Source organism: Meles meles, chromosome 8, assembly GCF_922984935.1.
Source record: "Meles meles chromosome 8, mMelMel3.1 paternal haplotype, whole genome shotgun sequence".
NCBI lineage: Eukaryota > Metazoa > Chordata > Mammalia > Carnivora > Mustelidae > Meles > Meles meles.
In genome coordinates, this window is record NC_060073.1 from 4422437 (window position 1) to 4444409 (window position 21973).

General features: G+C 49.1%; 1 protein-coding gene across 16 annotated transcripts in view; it reads right to left on the reverse strand.

The window, feature by feature from the left end:
- The window catches only part of PPP6R3 (protein phosphatase 6 regulatory subunit 3), a 140087-nt gene that overhangs the window by 62209 nt on the left and 55905 nt on the right, over positions 1 to 21973 (reverse strand). For 14 of the 16 annotated variants that reach the window (XM_046014883.1, XM_046014884.1, XM_046014885.1 and 11 more), the window contains 4 exons: positions 10913 to 11145; positions 6311 to 6497; positions 2821 to 2958; positions 149 to 214 (listed from right to left, as the gene is read on the reverse strand). In XM_046014883.1, coding sequence (XP_045870839.1) covers positions 149 to 214; positions 2821 to 2958; positions 6311 to 6497; positions 10913 to 11139 — 618 coding nt within the window. In that variant the 5' untranslated portion in view covers positions 11140 to 11145. The remainder of the gene's footprint in view (positions 1 to 148; positions 215 to 2820; positions 2959 to 6310; positions 6498 to 10912; positions 11146 to 21973) is intronic. The other 2 variants (XM_046014898.1, XM_046014899.1) reach the window with 2 other exon arrangements.

Sequence of the window (21973 nt, forward strand, 5' to 3'; positions counted from 1 at the left end):
TAGTGATTAGAAAATTGTCGATTTTAAGAATGCCAGATTTTACCTGTCCTCTACCTTCACGCCTCCTACAATTATGCTCTATGCCCAAATAAACACAGTTCCACTTTTTCAAAAAAAATCAAGTTTACAGTCACACAAGATAACTTACATCTTCTTCTTGCGATGGATGAACTATTTCCACAAGTCTCTGGATAATCTGCTCCTCGTTTAACCACTGTAAAACACATTGTAGAGGTAATCATAGCAATGCGTGGCTCTTGTTCAAACCCCAATGAAGATTAACATACTTGGAAATATCCATCACATTTTAAGTAGAATGTTACAGGTTTCTCTGGACTTTGAACACTACAGGAAATTAAAAGTCCCCCAAGGAAAATGCCAGTGAATATGTTATTTAGACAGCAGCCAACATTACCAACTATGCCCCAAATTACAATTCCCACATAAAAAATTCTAATATCAGCTTCTTGGCCACAGGGTAGTTCTCAAACACTAAGCACTAAAAAGGTCTGTATTTTGTTTGGGGTGTGTGTGTGATTCATACATTCTCTGTAAGACAGTATTCACCCTAAGACAGCATCAGAGGGGCACCTGGGTGGCTCAGTCAGTTAGGAGTCTAGATCAGAGCACTGGCTGGGATCTCAGGGTCAGTCTCTGCCCTCAGAAGAGTCTGCTTGAGATCCTCTCTCCCCATCTGCCCCTGCCCACTCCCATGCCCGTATACGCTCTCAAGTAAACAAATCAATCTTAAAAAGGGAGGGCAGCTTCAGAAAGACTAAGAAAAGGAGTATTTAGTTTCAAGCCTCTGGGTTAAAACATATGATAAACTTTCAGGCTCCAAAACCAAAACAGCCACAGGAAACATGGGGGCAGGGCACCACAGCAGTAGAGTTCATCTGCCCTGTCACGAGTTAGTGAAGAACCAGTATCCCGCCGGGGACGATCTCTTTCTCATCTACCTGTGAAGTACCGCCGTGAATGAAAATAAGAAGAGGAGAACAGGGAAAATAAATATCAGCTCGTAGAATGTCAGGCAGGAAGAGAAGCAACATAATAAACAAGGCACTTACAGTCAAAAAAGGACAAAAAAAAACAACAACCTCAAAACAAAACCCAAAGGTTAAAGGGAAACTGGGGGAAACAGGGAGACACCGGGCTGGGTGGCAAGAAATCAAACACGATTTGCCAAGGGCACAACTGCCTGCTCCTTAAAGAGAACCAAGATGAAAACAAAGCTACAAGAGGGTAAAAGCTAGAGGTCCAACTTTATATTGTAAGATCGGTTTCAAAATGGGCCTATCAGTCACCCTCCTGGGGATCTTGCCAAAATGCACACTCTGATTCAGTAGGGCAGAGGTGAGACCTGAGTCCCCAGGTGACAGTTGGGCCACACTTTAGCCGCAATGGGGTGGGGGGGTGGGGAGGGGGCCTGACCACCAGGGGAGCAGGAAGGAAACTTTGTGCACTATGAAAGGATCAGCCCCACAGTCCTACTGTCTCCACAGCCATTAATAAGAACGTATGCCCCCACGGCGGGCACCCAAATCTAAGTTTCTAACCACCCTTCCCCTAACCTAAGCCTTTATTAACTGCCTATCGCCATATAGCTCCAGAATCAGAAGTGACAAAAGAATTCTAAAAAACTATACTTAATCACTACTCCCTAGAGCAATCCAAAGGTGACCCCACCCCCTGCCCTCAACCATCTTTCCTGGAATCTTCAACATCTTCTGAGAAAAGATAGCCACAAAAACACATCTAAAAAGAACCAACACCCCAATTTTGGGTCCCTTCCTACAGGCAACTCCAGGACATCCACTAGGTATCCTCAGCTGGTGTCCTCACGATGACCACGGTTCTCAGGAGACTTCTGCCTGGTTCTACAGAGCCAGCCCTGACCCCATCCCCCTCACACAAACACGTGCCCAGGCACGCCTGCTCACCTCAGCAGAACATGCCTTTCCTGGAATACCATCTGACAGGCCCTCCTGCCTCTCCTCTGGTTCTTCCAGTCTTTATGAAAATCAGCATTTCCAATAAAACGAATTTCAAAGAAATGAATAGGTGCTAGGGTTTGGGATGGAACGGGTTGGGGAAGGTTCTGGAAGAAGGGAGTGAAGAGAATCAGAGCGGAGGAGACAGAAGACCAGAAGAAGGGGCAAAGACAAGAGCCTGTTCAGTCACTCACACTCTCCCTCTGCCCACCCAAGTTCCACTTAAGACAGCTCTTCAAGAGGCACACGCATCCTAAAATAACCATCCACCAAAATTTTAAAATATGTGTGCTTTTGGAAGTAAGCCCCATTCTCTTCTCCTCTGATCCTAACTACCCGCCAGAGGAACACTACCCTGACGGCTCACTTCCTAGAACACCCGCCCTTGCAGCCCTGACCCTGCGGTGCGGTCGCGCTCTCAAGAGCAGTGCCTCGTGGAATCCCCAGACCAGACGTGCAGCTCCCATCTCCTACTCTTTCCACGAGACAAGCTTTAAATGCATTTTCAGCCCATTCCACTGCCCCACTCCCACCGAAAACCAAACCAGCAGGGAGCAAAGAACCCTCACAAAGAAACACCGCAGGCCCCTCCAGATGCACACATCTTGAACACGAACCCTGCAAAACCCTGCAAAATCATAATCCCGTCCTACCATTGAACCCCCTTCCTTCCCCAACCTGCCCTCGTCCCTGAAAGCGCCACCCCTGCCCCGTTTCCCACACAACCTTCCTCTCCCAAGCCCCTGGAATCCCTCCCAGCACCCAGCAGCCCTGCAGGCTCTGGGGCTGCTCCCCGCCGCGGTGCCGGGGTCCTGATTCTACTCACGTTCAGCACATCTTGCCTGGGCTGCGGAGGCTCGATGCACGTCAGGAGCCTGAGCAACAAGTCCATGATGGCCGAAGTTCCTATGTGCTTTATGATAAGGTCTACGAAATCACGTTTCTTCTTCAAGAAATCCACAATCTAGAGAAGAACAAACCAAAACTGAACGACACGTAACCGGGGAACCACCACGTTTACGGCGTATTCCATCCTGACCCCCCGAACTGCCCCTCTCAAAACCCACTGCCACCCTGAGTGGAGGAACGGCAGACGCTGGGCTGGAACCAGACGGGAGACCAGGGAGCCTGCTGTCAGCGTACGCAAAACCCCTTGGGAAAAAACTAAAATTATCACACGTTTCCTCACATAAATACACCATAACGAAGTCTTTTATTCCTGTTCATTTTCATTATTAACTGTCAGAGAATCAGGATAAATAATTTAATGCCCTACGGAGAACCCAAGAACATACCATTCAGCAGTTTACGGACATAAAGCAAGTCCCTCAGACTGCACTAAACCGCAGAGTAAATACTCAAAATCCTCATTAGTCCCTACTAAGTAGGAAAACACCATTCAAAACACCAAGTGTTTTTAAGTCCGTCCTGGCGGCGAGCTCAGCTGCTACACGACATCACGTGCGGCCCGACGTCAGCTACTCGCTGACGAGAACACCAGGAGGGTGAGCGTGGAGGAGACGGGCAGCTACGCAGAAGGGACCCGAGACGTTACTACTGCCACCCGGGTCTCTCTTCTCTGCAAGAAGAGACAGAGAGTTCTGTCCTGCACACCCCTATGGGCCTTCTGCCGTCTGCAACCAGTGTCTCTCCGAATGTCGCGGAAGCAGTGTGGCCAGTGTGGCAGCAGCTAAGTCTCAGTGAACCCTCTCGATGCCCTCGAGGTGGAGCTGCCCCACTCGGCGTGGCAGACAGGGAAACCAAGGCACAGGCCAGTGAAGTGTCTCACCAGAGCCCAACGGTGGCTGCGCTGAAGTTTCAGCTCAGATCGGCGTGCCACAAAAGCCACAAATCCTGCCGTCATCCCAGGGACGACGTCTATGAGCCAGAGATGACAAAAATCGCTTTACACCCCCAGGTGCAAACAGAGGAGCACCTGTGACCTGCCACTCCTCCGAACAGGGAGGTAAAATGTGGCGACATAAGCCTTCGAGAAGTGAGACACAATTAATCCATCATAACTGAGTCCCACAGTAGTTGTTCAAGTACAGCGGAGGAGAAAAGAGGAAAAAGTCAGACGTGGCCAAGATACCACGTGGTTCTGTGGCGAAAGCACCGGCTCAGGAGGCCAAAGGCACGAACTGGGGCCAGGGCCGCGGACAGCAGCACAAGGACGGCAAGGGGTCCCCGATGGAGGATGACGCCGCAGAGATACTACCCCTCCCAACACTGAAGGGACCCCGCAGCTGGCCGTCCTGGCCCGTGAGCTGAACGACTGCGTCAGGGGAGCCAGGCCGGGCCCCCGGTAACCTCGCTCCCCGCAGCCGCACGAGGCCTCGCTCGCATCTCACGGGACGGAAACCATTTCCACCCTTAGTCCTCCAACCGAGAGGGGCGCTAGAAGAGCGACGGTGACCGAATCCTCTCCTTCTCCTTCCGAGAGCCGTAAGCCAAGAAGCACGCGGCGCCACCGCCGAGTGACAGGCCCCGCTATGAGCCCTGCATCGGCAGACGCCAGCAACCAGGCACGACACGCGGGACCCAGAAGGGCAGCGCCAACCCTCAGAGTCCCAGGAGGCCTTGAATGTTCTCGCTTGTATCAAAGGTACAGTGAGAACCGGAGCCCCTCAGTCTGGGCTCCCCTAGCACGGAGCAAAGAGAAAAACCGCGAAGCCGGCGGAAGGCCTGTGTCCATCACAGCTGCAGCCACCTGAAAGGACCAGGACTCGGGCTGGGGACGGCGTGCGAAATCCGCCAGAACGCTCAGCAGCCCCATCCGTTCTCGCCGGAGGGCAGAAGAGGGAAAGCCAGCCTGCACGACAGGAACCGGGGTTTGGGGATGACCCTCTAAGAAAAACGAACCTCGATTCCAATACATCTCGGGGCATAATCCCACCTAATTAAGACCATGAAAGTACCATCTTGTCTAAAATAAAACACACATCCACTCTGCCTTGGCAAAGGCTGGACACACTGCGCCTAAAATAGTTCCATCCCTCCATGTCAGCTGACGGCAAAGGACGGGTCACGGAGCCTGGTGCCCATCAGGGAGGAGCCAGGCCCGGCTGGTTCGACCAACCGCAGCCCTGGCATCGCACCCTGGCGCGTCTGTGCGTGCCTGAGCGTCGGAGGCTCTCACTGCTCGTCGGGTGCCTGTTTCTAGGAGTGGAGCAGAATCTCCCCGCAAGCACGCCCTTCTTCACACCGGTATGCACTAGAGCTGGGACTCTCAAGTCTCAGCGTGCATCAGAGTGATCTGGAAGACTTCCTAGAACTCCCAGATCGCCTGGGCCCCACCCTCGGACTGTCTGACTCTTGAGGTGTGAGGTGGGGCTGACCACCTTGCATTTCTGTCCGATTCTCCGGTGGTACTCACGCGGCTGGTCAAGAAACCGTGCTCTGAGAACCACTAGACATACGGCAGATCCTTGGAAAATCAATTTCCCAAGTGCGTCTGCGCTGTTCAGGAACAAAACACATGTGAGGGGTTGGGGGGGAGACGGGGAGGCGAGAGAGGGGAATAGTTCCCTCCACAGTGAGTAGGGTTTTCTGCCCAGCACTACTGGACAGGAAAGGCAGTCTAAATAGAGACGTCTCGAGGCGCCGGGGTGGCTCAGCCGGTTGAGTGTCTGACTCTGGCTCTGGTCATGATCTCAGGGTCGTTGGGATCGAGCCCCACTTGGGCTCCATGCTCAGCAGGGCGTCTGCCTCTCCCTGTGCCCCTCCCCCAGCTCATGCTCTCTCTCTCTCTCTCTCTCTCTCCCTCGCTCCCTCAAATAAATAAATAAAACCTTAAAATAATAAAATAAACAGAGACGTCTCAAGCTAAACACTTAAGTTTTTGAGTGGAATCAAAACAAAATCGTCATTTGTATAAACGAATCATCAATTACATTTACCGAAAAGCCTTTTGATTTACAGCCTCATTTCTGTCGTGCTCATCATTACGGGAAAGAAAAAAAACCAACAACAGCTGTCGCTTCGCCAGAGTCACCACAACGCCACTCACATCTTCGGCCACTCAGTATGAGGCATGGCGCTGCCTTCGCCAACGGACAGCCCACGCTCTCGTGCTTGCAGTTACTGGTCAAGACAGGAGACCAAAGTACACTGCCGTGCTGGGCCGTGAGGCGCTCCGAAGAGAACACACGAAGCTATAGGACACAGTTGGGGATGCGGAGGTCAGTGCTGAGCCCGTGTATTCAAAGACACTCCGCTGCAGAACCTGGACTGAAGGCACACTCAGAACACAATTACAGGGATCGTCTCGGGGGGCGATCTGCCCTAATACTTACCTTCTGGAAAATGGTATTTACCTGTTCTGGTTTTCTGCTGATAAGAATACTGAGCACCTTGCTGAAGAAGCTGGCAAGTAGCGGGTTCAAGGGGGAGTCGTTTAGGAGGAAGCTATATAACCTCACGAGCAGGGACTCGTCTTCCCCCAGCCTATCGTTCATCTGGGAGACATCGGAAGTGAGCAACTCACAAGATATATTTGGGTACCTAGAAGAACAGGACACTCGTGTCATCATCCATGTTAACGTTCCATTACAGAAAGTAGAACACGAATCAGAAATGTTTCCTAAAATTTTGTGAAAAATAACAATCACCTCTGAGAATTAGAAAATCGGTTCAATCCGCTCAGTCCAACCTCTAGATTAAAGTGAATTTTCTACTGTAACTAAAAACCTACTTCTAAAGCAAGCTTGTACAGGATACACTTCCCCTAACAAAACTAGAGCACACCCAGGGCTCGGGAGCCCGGGGAGGCCACACCGCGGGCAGGGCACGGGCCGCCTCTGGCCACAGCCGTCAGCGGCCGAGCTTGTAGGACAACCAGCGCCTGCAGGACAACGGGGTTTCCAGGAAACTGCGCTACACACAGCACCTGTAAGTAGTCAAGACCCATTCTGGTTCCAAGACCTGCCACCTCTGTCCTCACAAGGCTGCGAGTTTTGGAGGGTCTACCAAGTGGTGGATCTGTACTACACCTTAAGAGAATCGCTGCTGTAATGTAGGGAAGCGGAGAACAAGACATCAGCCTGAGTCACCCAAGTAGGAGAGCCGCACACAAAACACCAGCTCCCCACGCCGGCCTTCCCAGGTCTCCCAGGGATCCACCCGCCGTCAGGTCTCACTGCCGTGGGACACAGACCTCTTCCGCAGACCGCATAGCCCGGGAGATAGCTGCAGCCCTAAAGGCATGCTTGCCCTTGACCCCCAGAGCACTCTCTCTGACAACCAGACAGCTAATCCGCCTCCTCCGCTCACTCCTCTTGCCACATTTTCTCTTCTGTTTTCAACAGCAGCAAGTGCAGACTCCAAGGCCGGTCCACCCGGTGCTCTCCGCCACCCCCAAGATCCCGTCCCTGCTCTTTACTCCTCCCTGTCAAGCAGCCAGGATCCAGGACCAACTAGTCATCTGGAGTGGCAAGTCAAGGCTGGCCGGACAGGGACGTGACAAAACAGCGACAAGTTGCTATCTGACAGGAGAGAGGCGAGGACTGTTGCCTGGAACCCAGACAATACCCCTCGAGGCATCCAAGACAAACAAGGGCGGCCTGCCGTGAGGCTCCTGGCTCAAGAGGCCACCGGCCACAAACCAGAAGGCCGCAGCCGCCGAGGGGTTCTGCTGTGAGTCGGAAGATGGAGCAGTACGAGAACGTCCCACGTGAACCTCGGCAGGGAGGAAGCGAACAGAAAAGAACGAACAGAACTGGCAGGTGTGTGGGCACGAAGAACGTATTTATCAACTAGCTTTCTTCTGTGGCTCAAATTAAAGTCCGTCTCTCTTACTTTACGGAACACATGGGCTCGAGGAGGCCGCCACGATGCCAGGGGCGGGCTAACGCAGCAGCTGCGGGTGTGGCTTCTGGCCCCTCACCACCTAGGTCCAGACTGCCTCTTCCACTTACAAGCCGCATCACCTTGAACAAGTTACTTAACCTCCCCGGCCTCAGTTTCCAAGTCTGTAAAATCAACACAGTAGCCTTTACCTCATGGGGAAGGATAATACAAAATACTGAGGAGGCCTGAGAAGAAGGAAAGCTTGCTGTTTTTATTCCTCTTTATTTTCCACCTCATAAAAAAAAACAACTTTATAAAAAAGATGCTGCTTTGGGGGCTGGGGGGTGCATGTCTCAACTGCCCCCATCTGGAACTGCTGGCAAATAAAGCGCCGGTAAACCACGTGCGTAGGGTATATTCTCCAAATCCTGACCCACAAGGTCCGCAACGGACGTGGGCATTTAAGGCATCTTTTTCACGGATTCTTCAGGTATTTTTCCAGTGACTGAGACACATGACCTAGACAGTGAAGCACGCATATGGGGCCTAGGTACTATACGTAGGGCTCAAAGTCCTGGCTCCGGACAGGCTGGCGCTCCTCTGTCCGGAACTTATTAAACAAACTCCTAACACACCCAGAGACGCCCTCCCCATTTCACTCTGCCTCTCCGCCTCCCCCGCTGCATGCTCGGACCCCACCTCCTTTGGAGTGACAACACGAAGCAATCCGAAGAGAAGTGCGCCCCCACTGCATCTGGGCGCCGCCCTCCTCCCTACCCACAGAGCCCACCGCTCCGAAAGCCGCCCTCCACCGTCCTTTTGATGAGACGGCCTCCGGCTGCTCCGGCACAGCACATCCCTGGACAGCCCTCCCTCTGGCCCGCAGCTCCCTCCGCACTGCACGGCTCTCAGCAGCACAAACGTCCCGCTAGTTCTCCCACCAGGGATAAAGCCACCACCGCACCTCTCCCGACTCGCACCTGCCTGCAGCACCCACTTTCTCTCTCTGCTGCTTTTCCGGGAGACTCTGGAAAGAACGGTCTCTGCTCTGTGGCCGGTTCTTCCTCAGAGGCATTCCAGCCAGGCTCTCGCCTCCAGCACTCCAGAGAACTACAGTGACGGGCCACTGCTCTGTCAAGAGCGCCCCCGACCCGCCTGTCCCGGCTCTCCTTCCCGAAGCCTGGCTTCCCTCAGCTTTCGGGGCGGCAGCCTCCTGCAGTCCCTCTATAGGAACCTGGACCCAACCAACAGCATCATAGCCTTAGGATTTACTATACTACAAGGACCTATTCTCAAAGTTCTGTTAGTTCAAATTTCTGCTGAATTATTTAGAACTGAGGTATCTGTCATTAAGATTAAAAAGGTGAGTGCAAAATGACAAACGTTTAATACCTTGTATATGATCACTTAGGACAGCGATGAGTTCAGCCCACGTGTAACTAATATAAAGTTATGAGACTCACAAAACACAGCAATCACTCTATCCCCAGGCTATAAGCACTAGTCTAAATTTCCCGAGGTGAAATTTCCCAGGGTGAAAGCCCTGGAAAGCTTTCAGATCCCACCTGCTAGAACCCTCTGTGGATCCAGCCGTGTGAAGCGCGTATCTCACGCCCAGCGGGGGGCTCCGACCCGGCCGGAAGCGCGGCAGAGCTCATCTGCCCAGCGCAAGTACGGACCCTCAAAATGGGGCCACCCACAAGGCTGTGTGTCCAGGGAGGCCCGCCTGCCCTCGCAGCCTCAAAGGTAGCGCAAAAATAGCGCGGGCCAAGGCAATACTACAAAAGCCATGACCACTTTTTGGTGAAATAAGCACCTTCCCTAAGGTGCGGTGTGCCTATTCTTCTTAAAGAGGTATTAGCTTCATTCAACCGCTGAGGAAACCAACCCTGGAAGGGTAACCCCTTTGCTCAAATTCTCTAAGAGGGGACCGCGACACCCCTTCAGGTAGGCTGGACACAAGAGCCCACAGCACCCTGGCTCCTACCAGGATAAGCCCCAGGACAAGCCACACCCACACGTCCTGGTTCACTGGGAAGGGAATCCCAGAAAAGCCAAGTGTCTGTCTTCTGGGCGATGGGAGTATGCTGGTCTCCCTGCTGCCGCATTCCTTTCCTCCTCTGTTTTCGGTCACTGATTTGAGTGGAGGCTGTCGCTAATGCTCGCTGTCCACCTTAATGGCCAGCAGAGAACACAACCTCGCCTATCTGAAAGCCCAAGCTACCAGGAACCTGAAAGCATTGGAGGAAGTTTTATTTCCCTGACAGCAAAATTCTCCCCATAAAGAAAGAAAAAAGTATCTGAAAAGAGGAAGAGACTGGGGGAGAAAGGGCAAAGAAAAATCTACCAAAAGCTTTAATTCTTCCTATTCCATTAAGTTTATTTAATGCATAATATTAATGACTTTCTGTTCCTGCATCTCTCCCATTTTCTGCGGAGGAGGGAAAGAGCCCAACGCAGAGGGGAGATGGTCCACGGACCCCGCAGTACCTGACATGCGCGTCGAGTGCTCACAACGTGTTTCCAACCACGTGCGGTCCAAGGGTCGTAAGAGACGGTGATGAAGCCCCCTAACCACCCGCCCCCCGCCCGCACTACTGCTCAGCGGTGAGCAGGAGAAACTAGTGAGGAGGACATACACCCTCTACGGTGATCAAGGTGCTAGCCGCCTAAATTTACTTCCACTGACGTTCACCAAGACCCACTCCCTTATCTTAACAAAAGCCCGAATTTCTTGTAGCAGTGACGCTCTTTATAACCCAGGCTCTGGCTTAGATTTGCCAGGTGATCTGGGGCAGGAACACCATCTCTATCTTCCTATTTGCAAAGAAGAGAAAATACTTACTTGAATCGTCTTACTATTTTCAGAAACGTCATCACTGTTTATAAAGCACTTTGCCCTTCCACAAAGCCTTCTAACTGCAATTTAGAACGCTCATTTTAAAAAAACCTTGTGATTTCAATGGACTCGGTTCTAGAAGGGATTAAATGCCGCACTGAGTCTGTCACTCGGGACCATCTTAACACTCGACACGGTCTACGACAGCCCTGGGGGATTGCCGGAAAACAAGCACAATATTCTACCCCACTTCACTTCACCCCACCCTCAAGAGAAGATTGAATTTTCTTACTTGTATCTGATCTTTTCATCCATGTCTTGAGGTGGTTCTTCTATAATGAATGAGACTAAATCTTCGAGACATTCTGCTTTTAACAGAAACTCTATAAGTTTGCGGTTCTGAGCTTTACATTCCTGTAAAACATCTTCCTCATCCATTAACTCCTTCAGTGTTACATCTTCTCTTTCTAGAAGTGTGTCTATGTGGGATGATGAATGAAGATCAAATTTCCAAAACATGCTGGTCTAAACAAAATGCAGAGAGTATTTCAAATAAAATTTCACATATTAATTTTTCAAATTTCAGTTGAGTTTTACAATCTAAAATGCCAACCTGAGTCACATAAGTAAAATAAGTGTCATATTGAACCTATAAAATACTTTCTAAATAAGTAAGATCAGCAGGATTTTTCTTTCTCAGAAAATAGTTTTACTGATTAAAAAAAAATTCTGACTTAAATGCTTAAACTTGGGATGATTTTAACCTACAAAATTAACCCATCCACACTTTTGTTCAGAATTTATTGCTGGGAGGGGCGCCTGCGTGGCTCAGTCGGTAAGTGTCTGACTCTTCATCTCCGCTCAGGTCTTGATCTCACAGTCATGAGTTTGAGCCCCATACTTAAAAAAAAAAAAATTAACGCTGAGAAAGCAAAAAAGTAAACCCTTTCCTACAGTTGAAGAACACATTCTCACACATAAGTAATACCTTCAAGCAACAAAGGACAAGCACTGTGACCTACGTGCCCAGTACTGGTCAGAACACTTAATTAAATAAATCACCACCACAAACTAGCACTTTCAGCCACTAAGAACACTTTCACAGGTGAAAGTCTGAAAGCCATAAAATGATAAAATCTGTGCCATCCTTAAAAAAGAAACTAAACTAAGACTTCATTGTTGACGAACGAGGGAAACCAGCATCCTCAGGTATCAGGAAAAGCGCTGGACACGGAGGGCCACATCCGTACTCTTCCTTCCTCTCCCTCCCACCCTTCCTCAGCAGTGAGAACAGGAAGTTTGCTTTCTTCAAGTTACAGAGTTAAGAGGGTCCTGACCGGTCATAACAAGAAACCGGAAGCACAGGAGTCACTATGTCATCTGCAGCGGCCATGACAAGACACTCTCAAACGCCACTTTTGAGCGGCACAGGGCAAAGCAACAGCCTCGAACAGAAGTCCTGATGAGGGACAGGACCACTCACAAGTCATTCCTATCTGCCAAAGATGCTCACCGCGGCACTCCGACTCAGGGTCTGGTAACACACATTCTCACTTCATGTAACGCCCAAACCCGCGGGTCAACTGCAGCCCTACTGTCCACACAGCAGAGTGGCTCCTGGTACCATCACCACCAAAACACGTGTGAAAACCTACACGCGTCCAGGTGAAATGCTGCGTTGGGAGAGCCTAAGTAGAAGGAAGGAGGCTGTACAGGTCATAACCTACGGAGAGCACACATACATTTTGAGAAATACTCTTTTGCTAAATCCACCATATTAGGAGATCAGGTAGGAATATACGCTGATTTAGTATTTTCATGAACATCTGTCCAAAAAATTTTTTTTTAAAAATTAGACATCGTGGAGGGCAAACTTTATGTATAGAGCCAGTCATACCGATTGATCTGGGAACAGAAGACAGACACGCGCCACGGCAGGTGACTCAAGGATGTGCAGAAGTGTACACACGTCCCGTGACTTCACTACTGCATATACAACCGCAGAGTTAAAATATAAGCAAAGTTTTAACGGATCTTAAAAAAAAAGAAGGACCCCTTAAGGGAACAAGTTTTCGGTAAGATTATGAAATGTGGTGTTATAAAAGTTTCCCTGCTCCAAAAAAAGAAAAAAAAAAAGTCAAATGTTTCAAAAGACACACAAGGCTACATGCTCACATCAAGTCGGCAGCGACAGGAAGACACAGTGAGCAGTCAGCAGCTGCTGGGACAACTCACCTAACCCAGACCGGCAGTGCTGCACTCCAAGGGAACCTGCGCACGGACGGGCTTGCCACAAAGCTCGGCAGATGACACGAGTACACAGCACAGCCACCTCTCTCTTCTTAATGATCAGGCCATTAATTATGTACCAAAGACATCACAGAACATGCTAAAAAAGCAGGGTCACAGCTCCCAGCACGGTCAGCAACCGCCCACATGCTAGGACTCTTGCCTTCAAGACCAGGAGCAGGCGGACAGCTCCCTGGGAGCGAAACACTTTGGTTAGTGAAGGACAAACACAAGTTCAAACACAAGAGCAACCTACTCTCCTACTTCTGAGGCAATTACCAAGGCAAGAAGAGCAGAGGTGGTCTATTCCTAACAAGAATGCAACTTTAGGGAAGAAGATGGTGGAAATAAAACCATAAACGCTCTTTTGGTTTTCAGATTGTGGAAAATGGCCAGCAAACGAAAGAGACGCTATTATGCCATTTTATCCTCATCAGCCCGGGAGGGGAAAAAAGACAAAGCTGGCAAAGGTAACTCCAAAGGAGGAAAGAAAGCAGCTTTCCAGAGCGACACTGTCAGCGCAGCCTCCAATGCTTCCGCTGGAGCAACGTGGCTCATTTATCTGGGAGTTTAAAACTGCAAACAAACCCTGAAAACAGCACGTTCTACCCCTCTGCCTCCTCCTTGCTACCGAAGCGTATGAGGACGCAGCCAGCTGTGTTCACGCACAGACTCAACACACAAGTCACAGGCCACATGTGGACTCCACGCGCACACTAATCTGCACTGCCTGTACAGGGAGATGTGCGCGCCCGGGCAGACAGTGGCGCGCCAGCGCAGCTCGAGGAGCAACAGCACTTAGAGCAGCCCCAAAACGTCACCATCCATGTCCGCACACCTCGTCTTCAAGGTCAATCATGGAAATTCTGATCCTGGAATGTCTACAAATTGACAGAAGAGTTCCTTTTACTTATTTTTTTTATTTTTTTTTAAAAAGACTTTACTTATCCGTCAGAGACAGAGAGACAGAGAGCACAAGCAGGGGGAGCGGCAGAGGGAGATGCAGGCTCCGCACTGAGCAGGAGCCTGGTGTGGTACTGGACCCAGGACCCTGGGACCATGACCGGAGCCGAAGCACACACTTAACCGACTTAGCCACCCAGGTGTCCCGATCGCACGGACTCTGAATACTGCAGCAAAGTCACTGCCTGCGAAGCTGCCGGGGTGTTCAAATGCCTTCCCATGCTCCGCTGACACCAGGTCACACTGTGCTTATTCTGGCCTGTAAATCAAATTTCTGCTCATCTAACAGAACCGTCTCTCCACCTGAATTCAGAAAACTGGACACAGTTAATAATTTAGTAGTATTTTTTTAAAAATAGTCACAAAAAAAGCAGTACGCTTTTTTTAAGGGCACCTGGGTGGCGCAGTTGGTTACATGTCTCTTGGTTTCAGATCAGGTCATGATCTCAGGAATCTGAGATCCAGCCGGGCATCCTGGTTCCGCTCAGCGCCAGTTGGCTTGTCCCTCTCCTCATTCCCCACCCCTGCTGCACCCTCCCCCTGCACCCATGTGTACGCTCTCTAAAATAAATAAATCTTTAATAAATAAACATAGTATGCCTTTTTGGGGCACCTGAGTGGCTCAGCCGTTGAGTGGCTGTCTCTTGACTTAGTCTCAGGTCATGACCTTAGGGTCCTAGGATTGAGCCCCCCTTCCAGCATCAGGCTCTGTGCTCAGCTGGGAGTCTGCTTCTCTCTTTCTCCCTATGCTCCCTCTACTCGCGCGCGCGCTCTCTCTAAAATCAATAAATAAATCCTAAAAAATAAAGTAGTATGCCTTTTTTATTTTTGTAATCCCATATAGAAAGGCAAAGTGTAATGAAGAACACTAAGAAATCAATTACACAAAAGCAAAGTTAATTACCAAGACCTTAACGATAAACAAGATAAACACTCACATCCACCAAGTGGAAACTACAAATGTCCACAAACTAGATAAATCCTCAATTACAGATCAGAGTATAATCACATCAATGTAGTACAAGTAAAAACTGACTCTCCGAATTTCAACCTTATAAAAGTAACTCATTAAATACCGGATTTATAAGAAGACTGATAATTAGCCATGACGATGTAAGAGCAGGAATTGGCAAACTGCAGCCCACAGACCAAATCCCGCCCACAGCCGCTTGCACACTAAGAATGGTTTAGATACTTTTAAAGGGTTGTTTTAGGAAAAGAGAAGAGAAGAATGTGTGACAGAGACTGAATGTGGCCCACAGAGTCTGAAATACTTACTACCTGGTCCTTTACAGAAGCTGAGCGCTCCTGGCTCAGAGGGCAATCAGGTTCCCACTGACTCTAACTTTCTTCCCTCCCCCCTATCTCTGAGACGACATGGTGTCCGCCCAGTGCCTTCGCAGCCCACCCAGTAGGGTGCGGTCACAGGGTGCTGGCCATATATCTAGAGACCCATTCTCCTTTCCCTAGGAGCTTACACAGACCACATTCCCAACTTCTTGGGCAAGAAGGTACTGCCACATGACAATGTCTTCCCCAGTGTGCCATAAACCATAAAAACCTCCATGCACTCTCCTCTGCATCTGGCTGGATGTCCAAGACAAAAAAAGCTCTAAGGGACGGCAGAGCCAAAAAATGGAAGGTGCTTCCACATCCCCAAATCACCACCTGGAAGAAAGCTGCCTGCCAACCTCAGGGCCTGCTGTGTTACGATGAGCCATCACATAGCCGGTCTGTGTGTTCCAGCAGTGTGCAGCGTGTCCTACCGGACCAGCCAGCTCCTCTGAACCCCAAGCCTGTGACTTCCTGTTTTATTATACTTATTCAAGCATGAGAACAGGAATTCTTTAGCAACTATTTAAAAATGCCTAAGTCCTTTCATTTTTCACCATCTTGAATTAGAATAGCTTTTAAAAATCAGAACACTTGGAAATATGCATTTCCACTGCATTTTCTTTAAACTGGGTACGTTACAAACTTAAAAATAAAATAAAACCACAGTAGATTCCTTAAGCGAACATGTATTTTATCTTTTGGCCAAACAGCAAACTGACCGGAAATGAACAGCACCAGAATATTAGTTACCCTAGCTTCTACTCCTGTCCTTTGAGGTAAACAAGCTAGGTATGAACTAACAGTTACAAAGTCCAACCAGGGCCCTGGGGTAAAATAGAGTTCCTTTAAGATATACAGAAACTAAGAAACTAAGATACTCAGAAAAACCGAAAGGGGCCAGCACTTCAACCACTAGCTTTTACTTACTATAAATACACTGTAAAGTCCATACCCTAGCTATACCTCAATAGGGTTTAGGGATAAAAAGGAATAGAATTTCTTACAGTAATTACCAAATCACTGGCTTTTCTATTAACAAGACCAAGAGGGAAATGGTAAAGAAACCCAAACTATCTTTCTTCAAAATTCTTGAGTTGTTTTGTTTCTTTGGGTTTGGGGTTTTGTTTGTTTGCTGCTGTTGTTTTTAGATTTTTTACTTATCTATTTGAATCTTTTTCTTTTTCTTTTCTTCTTTTTTTTTAAGATTTTATTTACTTGACACAGAGAGCACAAGCAGGGGGAGCAGCAGGCAGAGGGAGAGGGAGAAAGAGACTCCCCAGTGAGCAGGGAGCCTGACACGGACTCGATCCCAGGACCCCGGAATCATGACCCCAGCCAAAGGCAGAAACTCAACCGACTGAGCCACCCAGGTGTTCCTACTTATCTATTTGAGAGAGAGAGAGAAAGAGAGCAAGCTGGCGCTCACACGCACAGTGGGGCGGGACAGAGAGTCTTAAGTAGACTCCACACTGGGTGTAGACCCTGACATGGGCTTGATCTCACGACCCTGAGATCCAGACCTGAGCCAAAACCAAGAGTCAGATGCCCAACCAACTGAGCCACCCAGGCGCCCCCTCAGAGTTGTTTTGTAAGTTGGATTAAGAGGCTTGCAAGCAGGGTTTTCTCTAAAAGAACTGAAGGTCAGGCAGGCGGGTCACTGGGGAGTGACCTGTCAGCTTGCCACAGAAGGCCTCCACTGTGCTGATCATCTGCAACAAATTCCAACAAGCACATTCAAACTAATCACACAGCCCTGAGACACAGAGAAAAGCGTATGATGCAAATATGTGACTATGTTATTTATTTCAGAAACTCCCTGTGGCCAAGCTGATACGAGAGGGTTTTCTTTGGACATGACAGATGCAGAATGCACCATACTGTATCACTCTCTAACAGGAGCCCAGAAGAAAGATAGGACAAATGCCGTGGAAGATAAACCGGCAGCTCTCTGAAGGGAGATGCTGCGGATTGCCCTGCCTACAAATGACAGAAGCAAGCTGAGGGAATGACAAGAGCGTTATTGAATTTAAAACTCAAACTCTTCTATTCCTAAGAACTGTGCTTGAAGTTAGCAATGTTCTCCCCCTGAAACCTCCACCGCACACTACTGTTCACCGTGGAACATCTGGACGCAGGGCTGGTTGGGCGCAAGGCAAAACATTCAAAGATTCAAAAGATTCCAAGATTATTAAGAATTTCTGAGCTTATGAGGAACAGCTGAGCATGAAAGCAAACACTTCTGGTCCTGGGGCCCTGAGACCACATGAGCGGCACATGCATGAAGACAGCCTGTCCACGCCATGTCATCACCGGCCCCGCTGGGGCAGCCAAGATCCCATGTCCTAAGTGAGTATCCGCTAACGTCGACTCCTCCTGTTTCTCAGCTGCAGCCCCTCCAACATACTGAGTACAAGCCACAATGGGAGAAGGAGCAGCTGCTTACGTCCAAGACAACACAAAAGGGAAGACTTCATCTCTACACTGAATGTTACAGATTTTTAATATTTTTTCCACTTACGTATGCGATGAAGGGAATATCCGTAGTAGATTTCTCACACTCTCAAAGGTGCACAAGCACGTATTGTCAAGAGTTCAGAACCCTGTGCCCCGGGATACACTCGTCCCCAGGCCCCGGCTCCTGGCTGCCGGAACAGAGCAGGCGCCACCTACAGGCTCGCCTGGCCCTGCCCGACAAGGAACAGCACCGCACGGGAGCCGTGATGAGAGCCACATGTATGTTTCAGTGTTCTAGCAGCCACATCAAAAAAAGTGAAGGAAACACTACATTAACGTTGACAGTATATTCTGTTTGACCTCACACATCCCAACATTATTATTTCAACATGTAACCCTTCTGGCACGAAATCTTCAAAACCTGGGTGTACCTTCCACTTACAGCTCATCTCCACTTGGACCAGCCACACTCTCGGCGCGAGAGTCCTATGGGGCCGGCGGCTGCTGTCCTGGACAAGAGAGTTCTACTCACGGATTACTACGATTATGATTCAGTTTCTCCCCTGGTACCAAAATAACCACCCTCCCCCCAGTCTCCTTCCAGAGCCAAAGTCACCAGTTAACCACCTTTTCCACACAGGGCTAATGTGGGGTTTGGTGAGGAGAGATTATGGGCCACGTTTTTCCTTTCTTCTAATGCAAACATACATGAGAAATCATGTTTATTCTTACACATATAAAGCAATCTGTACAGTCCTCAACTTAAAAAAGTAGGTCACAAGAAAACTAGAACTGTTTTTTGGCCTCTAAGATCCAGAAATATTTGTAGGAATTAAATGGGCTTGAATCAGGAGGGCCACGGGCAGCTCACTACTGGTTTCCATACACGCCGCCAAATTATAAAATAGGGGCAGGTCTCTGGGAATTTCACTTTCTAAACTAACTCAAAAATACTATAGGGGCACCTGGGTGGCTCAGTCGGATGGGCGTCTAACTTGCTTTTAAGCTCAGGTCATGATCTCATAGGTCACACTGGGCTCTGCGCTCAGCCAGGAGTCTACTTGAAGACTCCTTCTCCCCACACTTTGCCCAGCCCCCTCTCTAAAATGAATAAAGAAATCTTTTTAAAAATATAAAGAAGAGGGGCACCTGGGTGGCTCAGTGGATTAAGCCGCTGCTTTTGGCTCGGGTCATGATCTCAGGGTCCTGGGATCGAGCCCCACATCGGGTTCTCTGCTCCACAGGGAGCCTGCTTCCTCCTCTCTCTCTGCCTGCCTCTCTGCCTACTTGTGATCTCTCTCTCTGTCAAATAAATAAATAAAATCTTTTAAAAAAAAAAAATATATATATATATATATCTATAAAGAAGAAAAAAATGCCTAGGACACTCAAATACGTTGGGAAACAATATTTCATCAATGTAAAAAAGAAAACAACAAAAAAAAGACACTAGACTCCCCATCATCTTGGAGTAAACTGAACCTTCACGGTCCCCGTTTAGATCGAAAACAACTTACTTATTCCAGAAGCAGCAGGCATAGTTACTCCAGCCTCTGGTCAAGTTTACAAGCAAGCCGGGAAGGGGACATATTGGACAAATCCAGCTGGGAAAGGCGGCGCACACTGCCCGAAAGCTGCCCGCCGCGAGAAGGGGGCGGGGGCAAAGCACCGATACCAGGAGCGAGGTCACTTCCGCGCCGTTCGCGAACATAAACCTCCTCCTCACAGCAAAGCTGAATGCCTTTGCCGACGTTCTAACTTTCCCATGAAGGGGCAGAGACACGGAACACAAAGAGTAACAGAGGGACTCTGACGGCAGCTCTGGCTCAGCACCACGGGAGAAGATCACAGAGGACCGGCAGGCCCACCCAGTAGCTGCTTCCGCATTTCCTACTGGGGCCCTCCTCCAGCCCCTCCCAAAGGCTGGACTAATTAAATCAAAGATCACAGTGCCTATTAGAGATACATATTTCTCTAGAGGAAAGGCAACTCTGAGCCACTTTCACTGTATTTGCTTTGTAACTTTGTAAAGAAGCACTGTAACTGCTTCTTCTAAAGAATGTGTCAAAGGCAATCATGTTTCTACCACCCAGACATTCCAGAATCATTTTTACTTTGTAATTTCTTTGGTATGTCAGATTTTCTTTTAGAGTAATAAATAAAGGAGTCAATTCCATTTACTATGTGTTATATTAATCAGCAGGTACTCTGAATGCAGGAATACTACGATGAATGGTCCCGACCCCTTGAAAAACACAATAAAACGGGGAAAAGAAAAGAAAACAACGAAGAGAAAAGAACAAGAAAAAGAAAAAGAGAATGAACGGTATCGACTCCAAGCCTGTTCCGTAGAAAGGGAGCTCCAGAGAGAGGAGCCTGAGCAGAAAGACTTCCTTATACACAAAGCCCTAAAGACAGGCAGGGTTCAGTAGGTGATGCTTCAGCAAAAAGTGCTCCGGGCCAGCAGACAGAGTTCTGCAAGCACAGAGAACAGGAGAGAGGTTTCCAGGAGCTTCAGGAAATTCATGGCAGGGGGAAGGCCCCGATAACAGGAAGAGCCGTTCAGAAGGCGCAAGGATAAACTTAGGTAGGCATCGAGACCTGGTCTCGAAGGGCCCTGCAGGGATACAGTGCAGAGCAGCACGGCCTCACTGCAGCAGCAGAGACAGAACCAGCGGGGCTTAACGGAGATAAACATACTTTAAAATATCTACAGTAATGGTGAAGCCACATACTTAAATAACACATGGAAAGAAACAATTCTGGGCAGAAGCAGAGGAAAGCGACACAGAAGAGATGACATTTAAGCCGTGGCAGGTCATCTTCAACAGAGGCGGGACTCCTACAAAGGCCAAGGGAGGGAGAGGTCTGACCTGCTCTGGGTACGGCCAAGTGTGGGCATCACTGAAATATGGGGCCAGGGAGGGGGTGCTGAAGACAAAGAAAGGGCTAATGAGCAGAAGGTCAGATGCGTACTGCGCATACAGGACTGCCCGCAATGCAACGGACACACCAGAGAGAGAGAAGCCTAAAAAGGGAGCAACCCATCCAGAAGCCTGTGTCAGAACACACAGAAGGTGGGAGGCCCTGCACAGCCTCCACTCTGAAAACCACGGTGCCCGAGAGCTTTCCCACTCAACTACCACTCCTCCCCCAGCGCCAACTATGGTTCTGTCTCTTCAAAGCCCAACTTTCATTTTTCTTTAGTCCTGGCTATACTACGTGGTATCAGATGACAAAAATTTATGGCTTGCCTCTGGCATTCTGAGCTGCCTAGGAAATACAGAAGCCTCCGAAAGCAAACGTCACCCCCACACTGGAACTGACTCCGAACCCAACCCTCAGATGCTAAGGGCCGGGAGCGGGCTGCAATCTGATCACCCACATCCCCCGTGCATTAAAAAAGCTGCCGGGGCGCCTGGGTGGCTCAGTGGGTTAAAGCCTCTGCCTTCAGCTCAGGTCATGGTCCCAGGGTCCTGGGATCAAGCCCTCCATCGGGCTCTCTGCTCAGCAGGGAGCCTGCTTCCCACCCCCCACCCTGACTCTGCCTGCCTCTCTGCCTACTTGTGATCTCTGTCAAATAAATAAAATAAAATCTTAAAAAAAAAAAAAAGCCAACTGCCAACCTGAGAAAACCCAGTCTTACTTCTGTCTCCTGGTCCGCATTAAAGCAAGTACTGTGCGCCTATACACACGGTCATCACGAAAACACAAATGTGTAGGAATTTCTATGCATAATTTCCACAATTTCAAAAACTTCAGTATATGTAAAGCATAATATTTTGCTAAGAACAAGTTTTGTGGGTCTTTTCAAAGTGAGACTGAGGGGTTGGGGAGAAAAAAGACAAGTAATGAGGGGGACACAATGGTAATCAAGTTCTTGCCCGAAGCCTTGTTACAGATCAAAGGAATGAAGGCAAGGAAAACCCAGCTGCATCCAGGTGCTGTGTGTGTGTGTGTGTGTGTGTGTGTGTGTGTGTGAGAGAGAGAGAGAGAGAGAGAGAGGAATAGGGATGGGGGAGAGAGTGCACACACAAACAAGCCAAGGGTAAGAGATACAACCAAAGTCACATCAGAGAATTCTTATGGGATCTGAGAGTGGATTTTCCATCTCAAGCCCCAGGATTCTCTGAATCTCTGAAACCAGGTAGGAGAGTCAGCAAATCCGAGTCAAACATCAGAGAACAGCAAGAGGGATGGTTGCTCTCTTCCCCGATGCTGCCCTCCAACTTCTGGGAAGCCTAAGAGCATTAAAAGGAGGACCAGTAAGTTCACCCAGCAGCAGTCAGACTGCTATGTCAAAATCAAGTGC